The 22038-nt window shown below is 48.3% G+C and overlaps 2 protein-coding genes across 3 annotated transcripts; one reads left to right on the top strand and one right to left on the bottom strand.

Moving 5' to 3' along the window:
- The first annotated feature begins 1359 nt into the window (after positions 1-1359).
- Positions 1360-16148, top strand: Arhgap4 (Rho GTPase activating protein 4). 2 transcript variants are annotated; one of them, XM_028785298.1, is made up of 22 exons: positions 1360-1512; positions 5430-5637; positions 5715-5877; positions 6084-6146; positions 6440-6652; positions 7607-7735; positions 7845-8066; positions 10283-10384; positions 10540-10731; positions 10822-10906; positions 11133-11160; positions 11365-11467; positions 12495-12555; positions 12641-12718; positions 12797-12931; positions 13024-13129; positions 13220-13453; positions 13528-13601; positions 13685-13868; positions 14199-14291; positions 14637-14736; positions 15718-16148. In XM_028785298.1, exons 1-22 carry the CDS (start codon positions 1446-1448, stop codon positions 15934-15936), a joined length of 2859 nt encoding a protein of 952 aa, XP_028641131.1. In that variant the 5' UTR covers positions 1360-1445; the 3' UTR covers positions 15937-16148. The 2 variants fall into 2 exon arrangements, with proteins under 2 accessions (XP_028641131.1, XP_028641132.1); XM_028785299.1 differs by lacking the exon at positions 7845-8066.
- An 863-nt stretch (positions 16149-17011) lies between these two features.
- Positions 17012-18045, bottom strand: Avpr2 (arginine vasopressin receptor 2). Its single transcript, XM_028785300.1, has one exon. It carries the CDS (start codon positions 17855-17857, stop codon positions 17147-17149), a length of 711 nt encoding a protein of 236 aa, XP_028641133.1. The 5' UTR covers positions 17858-18045; the 3' UTR covers positions 17012-17146.
- Positions 18046-22038: the final 3993 nt, after the last annotated feature.

A 22038-nucleotide genomic window follows, 5' to 3' on the forward strand; every position in this document is an offset into this window, starting at 1 on the left:
ATACAGGCTTGCTTACCTTGGTGGAAGATTCCAACATTGCTACTTCTGAGACCAGCTTCTTGAAGTCCAGGACCTGGGCTTATCAACATCTAGCTAGCTTCCAGACAATTTCTTCAAGGCTCTGTGAGCACCTGACAGCATCTTAGAGAAGGGCTTTGGTAGTGGGACCAAATGGAGATCAAGAACAAGATTGAACACAGTTGAAAGTCCAGAACAGTCTTCCTTCCTGCCAAATCTCCATGTCAGGCTCACAAATGCTCACATGCGCTTTGTCATCCATGCATGCAAGTACAGGTCTGGACTCCCTCGTATTAGTACCTTCAAGCATGTTTCCTAAGTTGTCTTGCCTATTGCCCACCATCTGTATACTCCAGGGCTGTCTCCCCAATAAACTGAAGACAGATGGCTTGTCACCTGCCTCCTGCCTTCCTAATTGACTAGAAGAGCCTGGTTGGTTGTGCACTCCTAGCACTTGGGGAAGAGGCAGAAACTTTGATGCCAGCCTGGATTATGTAAAGCCAGCCAGGACTACAGAGTGAAGCCTTGTGAATGAGACAAAACAAAACATGACAAATTGATGAGTAGATCTTGCCCTATGGCTTAAAGACTTGATGGGAGTGAATGAAATCACCATCATCCTTGGATAAAGGAGGCAATAGGAGTTGTTCCTAGGCTGGTTCAAAGCCCCCCCACTGGTATAGGTCCCTATAGGTGCAAGATGGAAGGGAAAAGAGACAAAGAGTCTCTTCTGGCAGCAGGAAGTGGTAACTACCTATGGGGAAATGAGGCTAGTTCTTTCCTTTGGGGCTGAGTAGAAGGGGAACTGTAGCTGAACCCTTCTCCCTCCCCCTCAGGGGGCCCAGAGGGAACACGGGCCTTCAGTCCTCTGGGGAACTTCCCATCCTGCTGTCTGGATTCCCTTAGGCCTCACTCTGGGCTATGACTCCGGAAGGAGGGTGGCATCTGATGTCCAGGAAGGCTGGGGAAGCAGACCACCTAGAAGCAGTCTTGAGCCTGGAGCAGCTATGGTGCCATTGTCCATTAGTATTGAGGGCCAGTGGCCATAGGGGTGTGGGCTGACACTGGAAACCACAGAGGTTTCTGCAGATAATGAAAAACAGCAGCAGGTGGTACCAGGCATGTTGAGGTTCTTTTGCATTGCTGCTTTATGTTGACGCTTTGGGCTCACGGTAATTTAGGTAGAGGAGCAACTTGCCTCAAGAGAGATGAGTCTCAGAAAGAGTGCCTAGTCTTTCACAGGCCCACCCGGGCAGTGCCTGTTTCAAGTAACCCCGCCCCACACGGAGACCGTGCTGGGGGTGGGGCTGGCGGGGCGGAGCCGGCGGAGACTGTTGGCCTTGGAGCCCCTGGTCCCTGAGCTCGGCGGTCTCGCCTCGCTTCCGCGTGGGAGCGTTGGGACTCGAAGGTACGATTGGCCCTCGGCCATGGCGGCGCACGGGAAGTTGCGGCGGGAGCGGGGACTGCAACCCGAGTATGAGGCACAGGTCAAAGGTAAGAGGTCGCTTTAGTCCTGGTTTACAGCGGAGACCCCGAGTGTCCGAGAGTCCGCTGCTAATCTCAGATACCCCTGGAGCCGGGTGGAGGAGGGAGCCTAAGCCCTGCTTCTTGGAGCCTCTTTGGCCTCAATTGACCACCCGTGCCCTCTCTCCCGCCTCCTTAGCCAACTTGGGTCTCCTGTTGCTCACTCAGGCAGCAATGACTGTGGTAGCCCGAGGGAAGGACAGACTGAGAGGGTGGCTTTCTAGCTGGAGTATAATGGGCCACTTTGACTTTGTTGGTAGCCTGACACCTCACTCTTAACACTACTAGAATCCATGAAGTCGTTGCACCTTCACCTTCCCTTGGCACTGTGTTAGCTTGCAGGTTTAGAGTGGTTGGCCTTGGGTCAGGCTAGGAGACCGACTGTAGGTTAGAAAAATTCAACTGGGATGGCTTTACAGCCTTAGGCTATGAGACCTCTGGAATCGGGCAAACACTTCTATGCAAATTACATGCAAATGAACTTTGTGAGTTCTTAGCTGACAGCTTCATTTCTTCAGGGTGTGGTAGGTAACTCTTGCACAGGAAAGCAGGCAGCGTCTAGCCCCTCTCCCTCGCCCCTCAGTTTCTTGTTGCCTCCAGATATCTTGACTCCCTTATTACTTTCAAAGACTCTGTATTTTACCTATTGTGGATACAAGCACAGAGAAGCACAATGACTTATTTCTCACCAACCTCCCTCAAAAAAGAAAAGTCTTCCAATTATGCTGGAACAGGGGTACTATTTTAGCACTCTAATTTCTAAAAGGTCAGCATAGTCGTGGTTTGGAGGACATGTATTCTGCTCTACTGGTCAGCAGAAGTGAGAGTGAATGTCTGGCTCACAGGAAGTGCTAGAGGGGCCTGGGTCCCAGCTTTGCAATGCAGATATGCAGGATTTCTCTCTTCTTTTTGTCAACTGTTCCTTTGTTTGTTTGTTTGGGTGGGTGTAGGATTGGAGCTTGGTATGTAGAGCTGGATAGTCTTGAACTCATTATTTTACTCAGGCTGGCCTGGAACTTGTATCATCCTCTGCCTCAACTTCCAGGGCTAGGATGACAAGTATGTGCCACCACACCCAGCTGCCAGATTTTTTTCAATATATCTGTTTTGCTGCAGACTCTGGGAATATCTTATTGTATAGGAGAGAAGCAGTCCTTGTCTTTCTGTGGTTCACAGGTCTGAGGAGAGAAAAATAGTAAACAACTCAGTGCACAGCTTATTTCATGTATGATGATAGCCACTACAAAGGACAACCAAGGTGCTAAGAACACACTGGATCTAGACAAGGGTCAGAGCTAGCTTGGTTGGATATCAGGGCTCTTTGAGCTGAGATCTGAAAGCTCTGCCATGCCACAACCTAGAGTCTTGGAACAGCAGTTTCTTGCCTTCTGTGGACCTCAGATGCAATTGGCTTGTAATCTATAGCTCTTTGACACCAGCTGGTGTGCATGTTCAGAACCAGAAGTGCTATTGCCATTACTAGAGAATCCACACAATATTGTGGTCTGCTGGTGCACGTAGCATTGTGTAGCTGTAATAGGTCCCTCCCTGAGTAGCACATCCCTTTTGGAGGACAGGACAGGCACTGCAAGGAAGGGCCTGCTGGGTCCTCTTGGGACCCTACTTGAACTTAAAATGCCATTCTTCAAAACCTGTTATTCTCCTTTAGTGGAGATCCCCCTGATAGAAGTTCAGCACCATTAGCACTCATCCCACTTCAGAGACAGGAGACTGGTGGCAGTAACACTTGGTATTGTGGGCTCTACTTTGCTTTGCATTGGCTTCAGTATTGAGAGTTTCCATAAATATATACCAGCTTCCATCTGCCTAACTTGTCCCCTTGGTGGAAATTTAGCAATTTCAGTGACCTGGTTAAAGGTAAGCTGGAAAACCTATCCTCAAGAGAGTCCAGTGGGTGGTATAGAAGGCTGATGAGTGGGCCATGCATGCAGCTGGATCTGGAGCATTTGAATTCAAGAAAAGAAGTCACTACCACCATAGAGTGGAGTCTGAGAGCAGGCAGGGGACATACTGAGAAAGGAAATCAGAAGATGAGATGGGAGGTCTGGATAGGAGATACCTAACAACACTTTTCATCTGATAGCCCCAGGAAAGTTACTGTCAGGACAGAAGTCCACCCATTTGATCTCTTTACAGTGGATTTCTTTGAACAGCTACCCCTGGAACTTGCCTTTCAGACTAGCTCTCTAGTCGTAATGCCCACCATCTTTTCCTTAGACAAGTGAAATGTAGTAAGCTACTCACTGGGCTCTATACAGTAGCTTGAGGGGACCCTGAAGATGAAATGAGTTCATTGTTTGGCTTATATCTTCTTGGGCATCCAGATGAGAATCCTAAACCACAAGCTTTTGGTTATCTGCTCCCCTCCCGGATTCCTCCCCCTTGCTTTTTGTATACTTTAAAATATATTTAATGATTTATTTATTTTATGTATGAGTGCTCTATCTGCATGTACAACTGCATGCCAGAAGAGGGCACTGGAACTTATTATGGATGGTTGTGAGCCACCATATGGTTGCTGGGAATTGAACTCAGGTCTGCTGGAAAAGGTGCTCTTAACTGACATCTTTTTAGCCCCTTGTATACTTTTTAAAAAAGGCAGTGCCTTGTGTAGCCTAGGATAACCTCAAACTCACAGTGTAGCCAAAAATGACCTTGAATTTTGATATTCTTGCTTCTACTTCTTGAGTATTGGGATTATAGTGCACCACTACACTTGGCCTGTGTGTCTATCTTATAAGTACACATTGTTCTTAGTCATTCTACCATGGGTCTTTTCCCATGTCATCTGTCTCCTACTATGGACCTTGCTCCATAGGAACAGGGACTATGTCTAGAATATGCCTGGAATGAAATAGATACAAAATCACCATTCCACTAAATGAAGAAATCAAGTAATGTCCTGTTCTGAGGATATAGATGAAGATCTGTCTGTTGGTATCCTGTTTACCAGAAGCCAAGACAGTGTGTCTTATGTATTCTATGTAATGGGTTGTGGGTTGTAGTGCTCATCTGGGCCCTTGGTCTGGGGGATAGGGACACAATGGTGCTAGAGCTTGCAGGTTAGGCAGCTTTTGTTTTAGATATGGGTGAGGTAACAAGTATTGCGAAATCAGGCCAGAGATAAGATGTCAAAAGCCCTGTGGTAGTGTGGGGCCACCAGCTATGACTCCCTGGTAGAATAGAGGTAAAAGTCTTGGGGTGGGTAACTGTCAGTGGAAACAACAGGCAGAAAACTTAGTCCAGCCCCTTCTGTCCCTTCACTTATTAACTTTGACCAGAACACATGGTCATGGCTCTACTATGGGACAGGTTTGACCTGGCCTGAAGTCTCTCCAGGCTTGGTGGAGTGCCACAGGAGCCCTGCTCATGAGCAGCTTTTTATGTCTGTACAGAAGCCACAGTACAGAGTTTACTGCCTTAGGGCCCTTCCCAAGTGCACAGGGACTTCTGAACCTGGGTACTTTGCTTCAGGGCACACTTCTTCTGTTCTTCTGTCTTGTTTTTAGCTCAGCCAGGTGCCAGGGAGCCTTCGGTATGGACAGGATGTCTGTCTGTCTCTGCTTCTCCTACCTCTTCCATCCTTCCTTCCTTCCTTCTTTCTTTCTTTCTTTCTTTCTTTCTTTCTTTCTTTCTTTCTTTCTTGTTTGTTTTTCGAGACAGGGTTTCTCTATATAGCCCTGGCTGTCCTGGAACTCACTCTGTAGACCAGACTGGCCTCGAACTCAGAAATCCGCCTACCTCTGCCTCCCAAGTGCTGGGATTAAAGGCATGGGCCACCACTGCCCAGCACCTCCTACCTCTTTCTGGTCTGGTTGTTTCATGTCTTGTATGTTGGCCAGCCCTGAACCGAGGTCCCCTTGCAGAGATGCGTTGGCAGTTGGGTGAGCAGCTTCATTGCCTGGAGCTTCAGGGAGAGCTGCGGCGTGATTTGCTGCAGGAGCTAGCTGAATTCATGCGGCGCCGGGCGGAGGTAGAGCTGGAGTATTCACGGGGCCTGGACAAGTTGGCTGAACGTTTTACTAGCCGCAGTGGTCGCCTTGGGGGCAGCAGCCGGGAGCAACAAAGCTTCCGGTAAGTACCACACTGGCAGTAGTGCCTTGCAGGGCCTAAGACCTAGGCTCCTTGGTCTAAGTATTCCTCTGCTACAGGAAGGAGCCGACTCTTCTGTCACCCTTGCACTGCTGGGCTGTGCTGCTGGAACACACTCGGCAGCAGAGTCGGGAAAGTGCCGCCCTCAGTGAGGTGCTGGCTGGGCCCCTAGCACAGCGCCTGAGTTACGTCAGCGAGGATGTGGGACGAATTGTCAAAAAGGTAGAGTCTGTGAAAGGCCTTGGAATTTAACCAAAAAAAAAAAAAAAAAAAAGCACATGGGGAGCTATCTGCAGGCACTGTGGTTGAGAGGTGTGGGAGACCAGGTGGAAATTGTAGCCCAATCTGAGGTGGGATGAGTTGTCATGGGATGGTGGGAGGCATTAAGTAGGGGAAAGCTATGGTCACACATTCCCCTTCATTTCTAGAGCAAGGACCTGGTACAGCAGCTGCAGGATGAGCTCCTGGAGGTGGTCTCAGAACTCCAGACAGTAAGCAGGACCCACTGTCTGCTGACAATGGGAAGCAGGAACAGCCCCAAGTCATTGTATCTCTCAGTCAGGCCCCAAAAAATGGATGTTCATGGGAGACCTGAGTTTTGAGTCTGGGGGGCAATAGGCATGGGCCCCTCTATGTTCTGGGAACAGAGTGGTTAAATAACAACATATTTAGGTGAAATGGCCCAAGTCTCAGATCTGAATCTCAAGGGTGCTAAGTGGGGCTGAGAGGGACTCTTCTTAGTCATGACCTTCAGCAGGGCTACCTTGCCTGGGCCTCCCTGCAGACCAAGAAGACATACCATGTGTACCACTTGGAAAGCATGAATGCTGAGACTAAACTTCGGGAAGCTGAGCGACAAGAGGAGAAGCGGTCAGGCAGGAGTGCCTTGCCCACCACCACTGCTACCTCTGCCACCACCACCACCACCACCACCACCATTGAGACAGGGCCCCACCGAAAGACCTCTCTCAAGAAAGGAGGGCGGCTAGTGGAGAAGGTGGGCCTGGAAACCATGGGCCTCCCATCTCTGTCCCTCTCTGATAGCTCTGGCCCCTGGCCTTTGTCTTTACAAATGCTTGGCTATCCCTGGGACAAAAAAGAGTAGGGGAAGAGCCATGGGCCTCCAACAAGATTTTTCCTTCCTGGTCAGACCTGAAGGCTCTGGGATGTAGAAAGACAATGGCGGCATTAGGTTACAGATGTTTCAGCAGACCTAAAAGATGGGGAAAGTCAACCACAGGATCATGACAAATTATATCACATCATGCTCAAAGCTTGTTGTTCCATAGCCTTGCTGAAGCAGAGAGCTATGGTTCTCTAAGCCTAGAGAACTTTTTCCTGCAAGCTACTAAGGTTTTAGGGGCACGAGAACTCAGGATGAGTGACTGGGTGCCATTCCTCAAGAAGCAGCATTCAAGGGGACCCCTTGGAAAGAGTGGGAAGGCTCCATGCTAAGTGGGGTTGAGGACAATGACTTTTGTTTTGTGCCATCCCTATGTGGAGCTTAAGTGGCTTTCTCATACATCCTCCTAGCTCTTATCTCCATCACGGGGTCTGCATATGAATGCCTTTTATACTTAACCTGTTTCCATGTGACCTGATTTCATTTTGGAGAATGACAGTGAGGCATGTTGGGGACTCAAACTAAGGCAAGGGCAGTGGGTGGCAGGGAGGGGGGAACAGCCCTTGCCAGGAGATCAAAAGTAGCCAGCGAAGAGCTAAGGAGTCAAGATAGGTTATGGGGATTGAGTGGGAGATTGTGCAAAGTAAGGCTGAGGACTGAGAGTTCACCAAGTGTTAAGTGTGGCAGGGTAAAGAAGTTCGTGTATTAGGCATGAGCTTAATACCTATGGCACATTGGGCATGCTTGTCTACAGAGGGAATGAGAAAAAGTGGATATAAGAGTGGTCTTTAAGTAGGTGACCCTGGTGTGCCTTGGTGTCTTGAGCAGCGTCAGGCCAAGTTCTCGGAGCATAAACTTAAATGTACCAAGGCCCGAAATGAGTACCTGCTCAGCCTGGCCAGCGTCAATGCTGCCATCAGCAACTACTACTTACATGATATCTTGGACCTCATGGATGTGAGTTTTATGTGGGCAAGCAGGTGGGGCCATGGTATTGGAGCTTAATTGTTTGGAGTCCTTGACTCTGGCGCTGGGGCCACAACAGTATCTGCTTGTTTCTTCCCAGTGTTGTGACACAGGTTTCCACTTGGCCCTGGAGCAGGCCCTCCGGAGCTACACAACAGCTGAGAGCCGTACTCAAACCTCCCAGATGCAGGGCTTAGGCAGCCTGGAAGAGGCTCTGGAGGCCTTGGATCCTCCAGGGGACAAGGCCAAGGTGCTTAAGGTTCATGCCATGGCCTTCTGTCCCCCTCTACATTTTGACTACCAGCCCCATGAAGGTGATGAGGTGAGAGTCAGTTTATTCCACCAACCATTGCTACTACCCTTAAGGACCAAGCATGATTTCAAAGGGTTTCATGGTCTTTGGACTTCATGCTACTATGGGTCAGTCACATAATTTACATTTCTCTAAAACAAAACAAACAAGAAATTCCAGGATGCTGAAAGTTCTTATTTCACAGTCCTCCGTTCCATAACCTCTGGTCCATTAGAAGAGTTTGCTGTGGCAGCTCACGGGGCTGCCCTCAAACACTGCAACCACCACAACACTCCAAATGTTCACTATTACTGTCCATATACTATACATTGAAAAGTGTTCTTAGCCATGTATGACAGTCCATGCCTGTTATCCTAGTTCTGAGAAAACTAAGGCCAGAGGATTTATCTAAGTTTAAAGCTAGCCTGGGCTACATAGTGAAGTCCCCAGCTTAGACGTCTGTGTAAAAGCCTGTCTACAAACAGACAAACTGTCAACAGCAAAAAGTTTCATAACAAATGCTTGGGAAGAAATACAGCATGTAGCATCATTTCTAATTAGACTTCTGTACTCATCTCAGGAGCTTTTAGGATAGTCTTTCTCCTCTGATGTAAAATTCCATGCTTTGCCTTGGGGATCCATTTTCTCTCTTGGTGTTAAACAATGAGTGTACCTGTCTGCTTGAGACTCTTGGGTTCCTTTGATATCCTCCCCTTCATCCCTCCCCCAACCCCTACCACCTACCTTGTACTTGGATTTCACAGGTTGATTGATTCTCTAATTTCTTTCTGTTTTGCATTTTCTGTTTCCCAACTCTATTAAAGATTTCTTTTTGGAATCTCAACTCTTTGCTGAATTAAAAGTAAATTCAATGATGGGCAGTGGTGGTGCACACCTTTAGTCCCAGCACTGGGAGGTAGAGGCAGGCAGATCTCTGAGTGTGAGGCCAGTCTGGACTACAGAATGAGTTTCAGGACAGCCACAGAGAAACACAGAAATCCTGTCTTGATAAACAAGTCTCTCTCTCTCTGTGTCTCTCTGTCTCTCTCTCTCTGTCTCTCTCTCTCTCTGTCTCTCTCTCTCTCTCTCTCTCTCTCTCTCTCTCTCTCTCTCTTTGTGTGTGTGTGTTTATGCATCTGTATACAAGTGCCTACAGAAGTCAGAAGAGGGCATTGGATCTTTTGGAGCTGGATTACAAGTGGTTATAAGCTGTCTGTTTGCTGAAAACCAAACTCTGTGTTCTTTTGCAAAAGGAGTAATCACTTTTAACCACTGGACTATCTCTTTAGCCTCCACTATGTCTGCTTAAATAGATCATTACTTTTAAAAAATTAAATTATGTATGTGTAAATATATATAATGTCACATGTGTGTAGAACTAGAGTTGCAGGTGGTTTTGAACCACCTAATATGGATGCTAGAAACTGAACTCAGGTCCTTTGGGTGAACAGCAAGTTCTCTTAACTGCTAAACCAGCTCTCTAGCCCAATATATCACATTTTTTAAGTGATAAAAATAAAATTTATTATTTCTGATATTTCCAAGTGCAAAGTTCAGTGCTGTTCAAGTACATTTACATTTCTATGGGGCTGTCACCCTATTATTTTCTTATATATAATTTGTTCCCAATAAATACTTAGGACTACATTGCTGTCCTTCCAGCTTTTGACATATAAAGATCTTTCCCAATAGTGGCCTTATACAGCATTTGTCTTGTAGGGACTGTCTCATTTTTTTCCTTCCTTTCTTTTTTTTTTTTGTTGGGGTGGGGAGGAGTGGGAAGGGCAACAGGGCTTCTCAGTGTAGATTTGGCTGTCCTAGGAACTAGTTCTGTAGACCAGGCTGGCTTTGAACTTAGAAATTCTCATGCCTCTGCCTGTGTCTCTGCCTCTATGAGTGCTGGGATTAAAGGCACATGGCATCACTGCCTGGCTTTTTTTTTCACGTGACATATATTTTATGTGTTCCTTTGTATTGAAATTTGAGGCTTACTGAAGGTACAAGTTATATCCTTAGCTGAAACTATAGTTCAGTTGGTAAGGTATGTACCTAGCATGCTCAAGTCCTTTAGTTCTATCCTTAGCACTCCATAAACCTGGCATGGTGGTGAATGCCTGTCATCCTAGCACTCAGGAGTCAGAGGCGAGCAACAGAGATGTGCCCTGCTTCCCAGAACCAATCCTTAGTGCCTTATTTGAGCTCTGTGTTCTGACCTAGTCCTCAGTCCTTGATACTATCTGCTACAGGTGGCTGAGATCCAGGTTGAGCTGGAACTTCGGGATGAGATTTTGCCCAGAGCCCAAAACATCCAGAGTCGCCTGGACCAAAAGACCATCGAGACAGAAGAGGTATGGATCGCTTAGCCTGGGATGGGGACAGGCCCTAGAGTTTTCTCTCAGCTTCAGCTGCCCTGACAGTTCCTTCTTAGCTGGCAATAGCTTTCCTCTTTCTGCATATTTAGATTTTGTTCGTCCCATATTGTCCCAACTTACTGTCCCCTCAGGTGAATAAGACACTGAAGGCAACACTTCAGGCTCTGCTAGAGGTGGTAGCATCAGAGGATGGGGATATACTGGACTCTTTGCAGGCCAGCCCCTCCACTGAATCCCTCAAGTCTACAAGCTCGGACCCAGGCATCCGACAGGCAGGCCGCAGACGGAACCAGCAGCAGGAGACAGAAACCTTCTATATTACGGTGGGGCTGGACAGGTGGGACAGTGCCACAAAGGGCAAGAGAAAAGGGGCTGATTTGAGGCTAAAATTAGGGGCTCTTTGCGTTTCCCAGAAGCTGCAGGAGTATCTGAGTGGCCGGAGCATCCTTGCCAAGCTGCAGGCCAAGCATGAAAAGCTCCAGGAGGCCATACAACGAGGTGGGTCCTATTCCAGGCATACCCTCTCTGGAACTCAAAGCTCCCCCTCCCTTGTTCCTTTGATCTAGTCCATGCCCCTCCCTGACCAGAGAGGTTATTTGGCATACAGGAACTAACCCAGCATAGGCCATTGGATTATCCTGAGCTTCCAGTCTAAGCCTCTTCTCTCGGGGGTTTATTGAAGCTTTCCAGCCTGAGAGACAAGCTAATATTTTCTCCTCTCTAGGTAACAAGGAAGAGCAAGAGACATCTTGGTGAGTCCTTCATGGGGTGCTGGCCTATTCACAGGTTCCCAACTCGCTTGTTCTTGCTGCATAACTCTAGTTCTACTACCAGCAGCACCCTGTGGCCCTAACATCCCAATTTGTCCAAAAGGTTCAGGGCCTATAGCATGGGATAAGGATGGAGAGACTTCTCCACGGCTTGTTCCGCTAAGAAGCAGTTCCCATTTTTCTCAGTACCCAGTACACAGAGAGAAAATTCCACAAGAGCTACCATCCCTGTCCTAGATCCAAGTATAACCAGAGACTTTTTGGAGGTGATCTGGAGAAGTTTATCCAGGTACTTGCTTTGCCCTACACTCCAGCTCATTAGAGACCATTCCTGTCCCTTCTAGTCTTTCTCCAGCTTTGGTGACCCAAGCAACTGCCTAATCTCAGTGCTTTCTAGTCCCGACCTCCTGGAGCTCAAGTGAAGCTCAAGTGTTCCTTCCTGTACAGGCTATTGCCAGACTTGCTGAGGTCTCCCTGTGCTTCCTAGTGGCCTCTACCAATTAAAGGAGACTTTGTTCTTTCTTTCTTTCTTTCTTTCTTTCTTTCTTTCTTTCTTTCTTTCTTTCTCTCTTTCTTTCTTTTGTTGTTGTTTGTCTTTGCTTCTTGTTTTTTTGAGACAGTCTTACTCTGTAGATCAGCCTGCCTCTGGCTCCCAAGTGTTGGAATTAAAGGGTATGCCAACATATCCAGTTTTAAAGGAAACACTTAAGGAACTCAGAAAACCTGGGGCTCTAACATTTTTAGAGACGAGATGTTGAGAGTTCTCCCCTGTGATTAGGGTCAGCAAAAGATGCTTATAGGCTATACTTCTGGCCTAAATTTTGGCAATTCTAAACAGAAAAAAAAAGGAATGAAGCAGAGATTTGAAAGAACTAGGTTCTAATGGTGTAGTGGTGCAGCCTGTAATTCTAGCACTTTGGAGGTGGATGATCAGGAGATCAAGGCTAGCCTCAGCTACATAGCAAGTTTTAGACCAACCTGAGATTAATGAGGGGTTGTCTCAAAGGGGAGGAAGAAAAAAACCAGTGTCATTTGCAAATGTGTTATGTACCTAGAGCATTCATAAGAATCAGACATTTAAGTGAACAAATTAAGTTTTACAGTGCTCTTTGAAGGTCAACATCTGGATTTTGATTACCTTATTACACTTGTAACAATTTGCAAATAAAAGGTAAAATACCATGTCAATGGCACCAGCAAATCAGTTTCTTCACAGAGATTCCAATAAACTTCACTGTAACACTATTAGGAGAAAAGTGATAGAATGATCAAATGTTTTGCTATATCCTAGTGAAATAAATGTGTTCTGTCCCCAGAGCTCAGGCCAACATTTGCCCCTTGTGGTGGAGAGTTGTATTCGCTTCATTAACCTCAATGGTAAGTGTAGCTTATCTTCTGCTATGGTGGTACTGGGTATTTGTGGAGAAAGGGATTCTGCCTGTCAGCTCCTTGTCCTCCACAGGCCTGCAACATGAAGGCATCTTCCGGGTATCAGGTGCCCAGGCCCGGATCTTGGAGATCCGAGATGCCTTTGAAAGAGGTGAGGACTGATGGACAAATGTGGCAGTGGCTTCAGTAGGCACAAGTATTCCTCATTTTAGCATGTTACCCTCCACAGGGGAGGACCCTCTGGTGGAAGGCTGTACTGTCCATGACCTAGACTCAGTGGCTGGGGTACTAAAGCTGTACTTTCGGAGCCTGGAGCCTCCACTCTTCCCCTTGGACATGTTTAATGAGCTACTGGCTTTAGCAGGTGAGCCCTGAGGCCAGCTAGGTAGGAGAGCCACCCCTTAGTGCTATTACTGAGCTTTACTCAGTCTGTTCTCTGGGCTGCCTTGGCCACAGAACTGAAAGTCGTGGGTGAACGAGTGGAGCCTGTGAGCCATCTGTTATCCAGACTACCCAGACCTGTGCTAGTGGTCCTACGATATCTGTTCACCTTCCTCAACCAGTGAGTACTTCTGGGAATCCAGTTGGCTATTGGGGTTGGAGGGGTCACTAGTGCTGGAGCTCCCTGCCTGTGATCTGTGTGTTTCCCCAGCCTAGCCCAGTACAGTGATGAGAACATGATGGACTCCTACAACCTGGCTGTATGTTTTGGGCCCACACTGTTGCCTGTGCCTGCTGGGCAGGACCCTGTAGCCTTGCAGGGCCGAGTGAACCAGCTGATCCAGACTCTTATCCTGCAACCAGCACATGTTTTCCCATCCCCAGCCATGCTTCCAGGCCCCATCTATGAGAAGTGCATGGCACCACCTTCTGCCAGCTGCCTGGGGTATGCTTGGGGGATTCTTGGGGGAGAGGGAGTCTAGTGGAGGCAAGTTGGCCTTACTCTACTTGAAACATCAGGGATGGACAGTTGGAGAGCCTCGTTGGGGAGTCAGAGCTGGAGTTGAAAGCTGGGACCACAGCTCAGGAGGATGGTGAGAAAGGAGCAGGGAGACTCTATCCCATCTTCTTCCTGTGTACCCACTCTACTCTCAGCCACACCTTCTCTTCCCCATAGATCCAGAGGGAGTTGTAGAGGCTGTGGCCTGCTTTGCCTACACTGGCCGCACAGCCCAGGAGCTGACATTCCAGCAAGGAGATGTGCTGCGATTGTATGCTCGGGCATCAAGTGACTGGTGGCGAGGGGAGCATGCTGGTGTGCAGGGGCTCATTCCCCACAAGTACATCACACTTTCTGAGGGGTGAGTGAGCTATAGCCCTAGGGAGGGTCCCATTGTATCTGCCTTGGATCTCCTGGGCTGTGGTGTTCATGGTTGCTTTTTATCTCTTACTGAGCATAGATCTCCAGGCTTTCTTCCTCTTTCTGGAAGTAGCTGCTGTCATTCACACATCTCAAACAGGACTTGTTATATCCCAGGTTGCTGCCCTCCCCAACCCCAAGCCAGAGTCTATGGGTCTTGGTTGGGCCCAAAAATGATCATTCTCAGCTCCTTTGATTGAGGCAGGAGCCATTGGCCTTCAAGATCCAGCCAGGAAAGAGTCCAAAGTAAGCCATTCTTTTCCTTGCTCAGGGATGAGAAACAGATGGCTGGTTCAGGCCTACAGGCCAGGAGGGAATCTGTGAGCCATCCAGAGAGCTTCCTGACCTTGGAGTTAACTAACCGGTAAGCCAGGAAAAGGCAGCCCTTTGGGAAGACCCCTTAGAGGTTTCTACTTGCCTTGTGTGCTGTTAGAAGCAGCAGGCATGATGGGCCAGAGGCTAGCTACCCTGTTAAGCTTTAGGGTGTGGGTTCAGGCTTTAGCTACATGGGATTGAGAGAGTTGTTGCATAAAGGTCACTAGGTGTAGATAGAACAGAGTCAGCCTTTTTGTGACTGGGAGAGGTTCTGGAAGAGTTTGGGGACCATGGAGGCTCATCTCTTTCCTTGGCTGTACCTAAAATGGGCACTGCCAGCTTAGGTCAAGGATTTCCCAGGGCCATTGCCAATCTTCCTATCTCTGCCTTGTAGGCTGGAATTAGGCACCCTACCTGAGGCTTTGGGCCCCTCTGGGCACAGACGACATTGTTTAGTCCCTACCTCCCCTGAGCGACATGTGGAAATGGATAAGGTAAAAGCCAGGACTGGCTATGGGGCCAGCAGGGGGCGCCTCTTCTACATGTTCTCTGCCCTCCGCAAGGTGAGGCTCATTGCTACTACTCTCCTTGGTCCAGGAGCACCTGTTACTAGACATGCAAGTCAAGTCACAGTTTAGGAAGGAACATGGGGACAAGGAGAAAGAGGGTGTCAGAGACAGGGGTACGAAAACAGAGGCAGAGATGAGAGGGCAGATTATGAGCCCATCTGTGGTATGGGACTCACAACATTCTTGAGCTATGGGGAAGCCAGACTGTTTAGGCTGATGTGGGCAAGGAGCTCCAAGACAAACTTCAAGGCTGGCACCCAGAGCTAGGCTAGGTGCTTAGCTAGCCAAGGAGAGTGAGAGGACATATGGTGGGGAAGAAGGAGGGGCAGCTGGCTAAGGAAACAAAATAGTCTCAAAACAAGGTTCTAATGAGTGGTACAACTTAAGGAGTCCCCTTTATACAGTGGGTCCTTTGAGCCCCTATGGACTGAGCAGGAAGACAGTTACAAAGTCTTAGGAAGAGTGGTCCCACTCCTAGACCTAAGGATCCTAGGGAAGGCTGGAAAACACACAGGACCTAAAGCCTGGCAGCTGGGAGACCCAAGGGAAGCACTGACCCAGGAGTCCCCTGTATGTTTACAGCCTCAGAGGCCCTGGATGGAAGCTGTGATATCAGCCAGAAAAAAAGTAGGAGATGGAAGAAGGGGGACCCAGGGCTCAAAGCCACCCCCACCCCCCAGAACAAGACCAAGAAGTTACTATCCCACAAGCAACACTGAAAGTGACTAGAGGAAGGAAGCTGGAATGGAGTGGGGAAGGTGGTCTGAAGTCTCAACTAGTCCCTCTCATGACCCCTGGAGAGGGTGCCTGGCCTGGCCTGGCCTAGCTACAGTATGGTAGCCAAGGCCTTAGTTTGGAGATTGGCAGAAACTCACTGAGCACTTTCTGTTTTTTCCTTTCTGCTAGGCTGTGGCGCAGAACATGGATTCTGTGTTTAAGGAGCTCTTGGGAAAGGCTGCTGTCCGCCAGGGCCATGGGCTAGTAAGCCTAGGAACTCGAAACCTGAAGCCCCTGGCCTGCAGCAGCTTCAGCAAAAACAAGGTCTTTTCCTGGGGACCTGGGGCTCCAATTTCCCCCTCAGCCTCCCATCCCCAGGGTCCAGATTCAACTGGCAAGCCAGTCTGAGGCAGTTTACCTCCAGTAGCCACCAGCAAGCTCACCATTCTACCTATGCCTATTGCCTCACCTCAGCCCTGTTCTACCTCTTGGGAGGTAGCAAAGGAAGGAGGCTGGAGACAAGCCTCTCTTGTGCCTTTGCTTGGAAGTCTTGAGCTGTGGGTGTGGAAGATGGAAGTGGCAGTAATTCATAAAGACCCATGTGTTGGTTGCTGTTGTAATAACCTGTGCTGTTTGGGGGGGGGGCTGAGTAGGGTACAGGGCAACTCCCAGAGCCTGCACTGCTAGAGACCAGATGCCAAGACAGAAGGTTGACTTGGAGCTGTTTATTTTCCCCTGGGAATCTGATCCCAAAAATGGAATCTTGGTTGCTTATAAGATAGGTTCCTAATCATGGGTATATCTATGGGTGTGGGGATCCTTTATTTCAGCTTCTGTGCCCACCATATACTTGGTCCAAGGAAACTTTTTCCATGTGGAAAATGAACTGCAACTTTTATTAGGGAGACAGACAGAAGGGAGGAATGACAGGAAGATCTACTAGTCCTATCTTGGTCCTTCTTTCAGCTCCCTGAGAGTCTTCCTCATCTGCAGGGTACTTGCCAGGGTAGGAAGCACAAGCACCTCTGTTGCCTATTCTCCTCCCAGACCTTGAGGCATCTGTCCCAGTTGCTTCCCATGTCTGGCAACAAAGGAGCCAACTTTAGGGTTTCTTTACAGCCCTGGAACATTCCTTCTTATATACCTGGGGACAATGACACCTAGGGAGGACCAAGGATAACCAAGGTACCCTTTCTTGGTACTCCCAGGGCCAACTCTAGACAGTCAGCTGAACTACAGGGATTTTTTAAATAGAAAGAGCCCAGTAGCTACTCAGGAGGGTGTATCCTTCGTCAGAGAGGAGCTGGCTGTGGCACAGGACTCATCTTGAGGACCCAGGCTGTGTGTGGTGTGCCTCTGAGCACAGCAAAGCAGGCTACGCAACTCCGAGGAGACACTGCTACTGAAGGAAGCATAGATCCAGGGGTTGGTACAGCTGTTAAGGCTAGCCAGCAGCATGAGCAACACAAAGGGGGGTCCTATGAAGAAAAGAGTCCAGGCTGGAGCCAGGGTGTCCCTTGCTCACACTAGCAAGCCACAGGGACACCACATGCATAAAGGTAACAAGTAGAGTACTTCAATGTGTTGGGCAAGCCCCTTACCTCCCTCACCCCCAGCCTTAGTTACACCCACACCCACTTTCCAGAGGAGCTTCTGGATCCCACGCTGCCCACAGCTGCACAAGGAAGAAGGGTGCCCAGCACAGCACGTAGACAATCACAATCACCAGTGTCATCCTCACAGTCTTTGCCATGGCTGCAGATACATGGGCTCCCTCGCTGGGACTTCCTATCCGGTGCCCTCTTCGGCGCCTCCCTGTCCTCTCAGATGGCCCTGGCACCAGACTGGCATGTATCTCCCGAAAGATAAGAACCTGGCAGGCAGCAATGCCTAGGGCAGGTGCCACAAACACCATCAAGGCGATCCAGGTGACATAGGCACGAAGGCCCCATGGCTCTGCAAATCGGGCCCAGCAATCAAACACCCCACTGCCATTTCCCACATCACGTTGAGCAAAGATGAAGAGCTGAGGCAGGCTGAGAAGGAGTGAGAAGGCCCAGGCCACCAGCACTGGCCTGTTCCAGCGAGCCCCACCTCCATGGCGGTATGCCAGCATAGGCCGGCAGATGGCGCGGTGGCGATCTAGTGTCATGGCCAGGATCATGTAGGAGGAGGCATACATGCCCACCATCTGCAGGTACTTGACGGCCCGACAAAGGGCATCAGGGCCATGGAAGCGGTCAGTGGCGTCCCAAGCCAGCTGGGGCAGCACTTGAAACAGAGCCACAGCCAGATCAGCTAGGCACAAATGACTGATGAAGACGTGCATGGGTGCCCAGCGTCCACGCCGGCCCCGTCGTATTAGGGCCCCCAGCACTAGGCCATTGCTTAAGGCCACAGCCACAAAAATTGTAGATAGCAGAGCCAGTTCAGCCCGGACTAACAGCGGGTCTCGGTCATCCAGTAGTTCCTCCTTGCTGCTGTTGCTGGCAGAGCTAGGGGATGAAAGGGGCCCAGGCACAGCTGGGCAAGGGTGAGGGACAAGGGACAAGTTAGTGGGGTACTGTGTAGGCTCCCCAGAATGAGGATGTTCCAATGCTAGGGATGGTGTGGCCTGTGCAGCTGCCACCTTGAACCCCTTATCAGTCTTACAGCCTATTTCCTGGTTCCCAACAGAGGAAGTATTTAGTTTGGGAGGCAGGTAGTGCCTGCCTTTCAACCAATCCCTCCTGACAGCCCACCAGTTCACAAGAAAGGGAAATAGGTCTTTAGAAAAAGGGCCTTCTCAGCTTCATCGGATCCACCTAGCCCACCTGGTTCATCCAAGTGAAGGGTGTCAGGAACCCAGTGGCTGGAACCTTACTTACCAGACATGGTAGACACCAGGACCATGATGGAGTGTCTGATGATGACCTGCACACCTATCACGGGGCCAACTCAATCTCCCCTCAAGGGGCCAGCCCCACTTCCCAGGGTCAAGGCAGCAGATAGAAGTGCCAGGAGGCAGGTGAAGTGCCAGGAGGCAGGTGCCTTTCTGTAGGTGTGTTCACAGGATGGAAGTTCAGCCTGCATTTAGGCCTGGACAGGGAATATAAAGAACAGTCAGACAGAACAAACACACAAAACCCAGTTCCATCCAGGCATCTCACAAGAGCCAGACTGGTGATTAGGGATTAGAAGTAAGCATTAAGGTCCCTCTGTCCAGACAGTATCTTGGATAGACCACCATTGGAGGGATAAAGACTGGGCAAAGACAGACCAAGTGTGCATCTCAGAGCTCTTTTGTAGCCCCTTACCTGCTTCGGCTCCTGGGCTTCTGGGCACCTGGGCAGCAGCGTGAAGGTGGCCCAGCACTCAGATCTGTTCTCCATTGTTGGCCCCGCCCCAACCCAGCCTCAGGGAATAACCTGCACAGGAGACTTCCCCCCTCCTTTCCCTCACGCGCCACCCCTAGACTCACACCTCCCTGGCCTCCTTCCTCCATCCACTAGGAAGTAAATTCCTAGTCTCCAAATTCCTTTCCTGCCTTAAGCTTCCTTGGTCAGTCCCCAGGACCATCCCCCTTAAGCCCAGTCCCAAGCTTAACTCAGCAGCAACTTCCATCCTGCCTCCTTCTATTCCACAGGCCCACCTTTCTAGAACATATGGTATGGCAGTGCTGTGAGAAACTATTTAGTGCAGCACCTCATCTCCTAAGTGGAAAACTGAGGCTGGAAATGGCTGAACCTGACCCAGAATCACTACTTTTTCATGGCAAATCCTTAACTCCTTTATCCAAGCAATGCTCCTTCTTTTGTCTTTCTCCCCTGACAATGAAAAGCTAACACCCTGGAGATGGTAGAACCTCTTAGGTTCATTCAAGCCCCTTCTCAGTTAAGATTGGCTACCTGGAGATGAGGGTCAGGAAGGGAAGGGAAGGGGTGGGGTAGGGGCTAAGCGAGGGCTAAACATATCCCTTTGTGATCCAGCTTTCTCCTCCAGGGATCTGTAGGAGCCAGGAGCACCTCCAACCTCTTCCTTATGCCCCACCTACAATCACTTGCCCCAGGAGGAAAGCTTTCAGACTGATCTCAAGTATGCTTACCTGCCTTACTTACTCCCTTCATACACACATACATGTTTCACACAACATGAAGACTCATACATTTGTGCACTAACAGCAAACTTAGCGGTTCAAGTTTCCTGAGAGTAGAGAGTTTAAGGACCCAGATGTTTAGGTCCCTCTCTCCCACACATTCCTGACTCCTGCCACCTGTAACTCACCAGCTTCTTTTCCTTTTACAGCTTCCTGTCTGTTCAAATTAGCTTGTTCTAGTCCCAGGCTGTACCCTGCCCACCCACCCAAGGCCAAACTCCTTTTCTCCCTGTCTGTCTTCTCTTGACCTGCAAGGCTAACAACTAAAACAACACTACCATGGACCAGGACCAGGGATCTTGCCAACAGTCAAGGTCTCTTACTGTCCAGAGAGTCTGGTGGGGCTCCAGCTCCTTCCAGCCCCTTGGGGTAGAAGAGACATGGGGTGGATGCCTTCCTAACAGGCAGAGGTGTATGCCTCACCCCATTATTGTGCACACACACTATGTAGCTCAGACCTCCACATCCCACATATGCTACACAGTAGTACACATCACCCAATATACACTGCACATATATACACAATCACACACATATATATTGCTTTTGGGGGTCGTCCTTTGTGTTTTTCTGTTTTTAAGATAAGGTCTCCTGGTAAGCCTGGAACTCATGAAGTAAATTAAGCTGTCCTCAAACTTGCATAGCCTCTGTTTCCCAAGTGCTGGGATGCATCATGCTTTACTTTTTTTGATTTGTTTTGTTTGTTTTTGAGACAGGGTCTCTTTACATAGCCCTGGTTGTCCTAAAACTCACTATGTAGACCAAGCTGGTCTTTATCTCACAGAGATTCATTTGATTCTACCTCCCAAGTGTTATAGGCACTATTTATATCCATCTGTTTCTACCTACCAGGCATTACAGGCATACACCACCATGCCTTGATTTTTGTTTGTTTGTTTGTTGAGATAGAGAGACTCAAATCCTGAAACCACAGAGATCCATCTGCTCTGTCTTCTGAATGCTGGGATTAAAAACATGCACCACCATGCCTGGCTTTATTGTTGATTTTAAAATTTATTTATTTTATTACATTTATTTATGTGAGGGTAGGGGTGTGCAACTCAATGTGTGTGTGTGTACAGTGTGTGTGTACATAATGTGTGTGTGTCAGAGGACAACTTGTGGGAGCCATTTTTCTCCTTCCAGCATGTGAGTCCTGGGAATCAAACTCAGGTTACCAGGTTTGATGATAGGCGCATTTACCTACTAAGCCATCCCACCAGCCCATTGTTATTGCTCTTTAGTTCAACTTCACAGTAGAGTGATATCCAAAGTCTTTTGTCCTTTATTGGTGTTCATTGATATTCCTGAATTTTCTATCTGCACTAAAGAAGAATATTTGAGGATGTAGTGCTCTCTAAATATCAATTACATTAATTTACTTGATAATAGTGTTCAAATCTATATTCTGGCTGATTTTTTTCTTTCCTATTTGATCAACTCCTGAAAAACATATGATGTCAATGTTGGGAGATTCGTTTATTTCTAGCACCCTTTAGAGGGAACAATTTTTGCTTCATGTATTTGAGGGATTTGGTCTTGTTATTTGTTGCCTCTCAGTGTCTCTCTTACTTCTGGTAACATTCTTTATGCTGAATTCTACTCTATTTTTTATTTGTATAGCCACACTAGCTTTCCTTGATATATCTTTTTCCATACTTTGACTTTCAACATTGTTTATGTTTTAAAAGTGCTTCTTGGAAATACCATATAGATACTTTAAGGCTGATACTCTTTTAACCTAGTGTGGCAGATTGTAGACTTCCAAGGTACCCCCAACAATATCTGCATCCCACATGTTCTCCAGGAGCCTTGCCACCTTCCATCAAGAAGTGGAATTTAACCCTCTCCCTACAACCAGGGTAAGTTTGTGCATTGCTTGTGATTAAGATACTTTGCTAAAAGTGCTGCTTGCTTTCCAAGACTGGATCAGAAAAGTCAATGCATGCAGCTTCTGCTTTATTAGTTGGTGTACTCACCCATCACAACCATGTCCACTGCCTAACTTCCCTACTACCCCATGAGAAGACATAGTCATACTAGTCAGAAACTGATGACCTAGAACTTCCAATGCTCCTGCCTCTACCTGGGATTATAGGAGTGCACCATCAAAGGGGTCTGTGCAGTACCAAGAATGGCTTTGTAGGTGATAGGCAAGTACTTCACCAATGAACTCCATCCCCAGGCAGCATTTTTATGGTTTAGCATCAATTTTTTTTAAATCCACTTGTCTGATAATAGTGGTTTAGTTGCTTTTGGCTATTGCCATTTGCTTTCAAGTGAGCTCTATCACAGCACTTGATGCTGGCCTTGTGTAGCAAGTTCATTTGAATTAAATCATTCCTTCTGAAGGAGAGATGCTCATAAAACAAACT

This window comes from Grammomys surdaster, unplaced genomic scaffold (assembly GCF_004785775.1).
Source record: "Grammomys surdaster isolate TR1022 unplaced genomic scaffold, NIH_TR_1.0 125179, whole genome shotgun sequence".
Lineage (NCBI taxonomy): Eukaryota > Metazoa > Chordata > Mammalia > Rodentia > Muridae > Grammomys > Grammomys surdaster.

Bases quoted from the DNA above. Each gene is read 5' to 3' on its own strand.
- Arhgap4 (XM_028785298.1), top strand. From the start codon at position 1,446: ATGGCGGCGCACGGGAAGTTGCGGCGGGAGCGGGGACTGCAACCCGAG. The intron at 6,653-7,606 runs GTGGGCCTGGAA...TGTCTTGAGCAG, and splicing joins GAGGGCGGCTAGTGGAGAAG to CGTCAGGCCAAGTTCTCGGA. The intron at 10,907-11,132 runs GTGGGTCCTATT...TCTCCTCTCTAG, and splicing joins CCAGGAGGCCATACAACGAG to GTAACAAGGAAGAGCAAGAG.
- Avpr2 (XM_028785300.1), bottom strand. From the start codon at position 17,857: ATGCACGTCTTCATCAGTCATTTGTGCCTAGCTGATCTGGCTGTGGCT.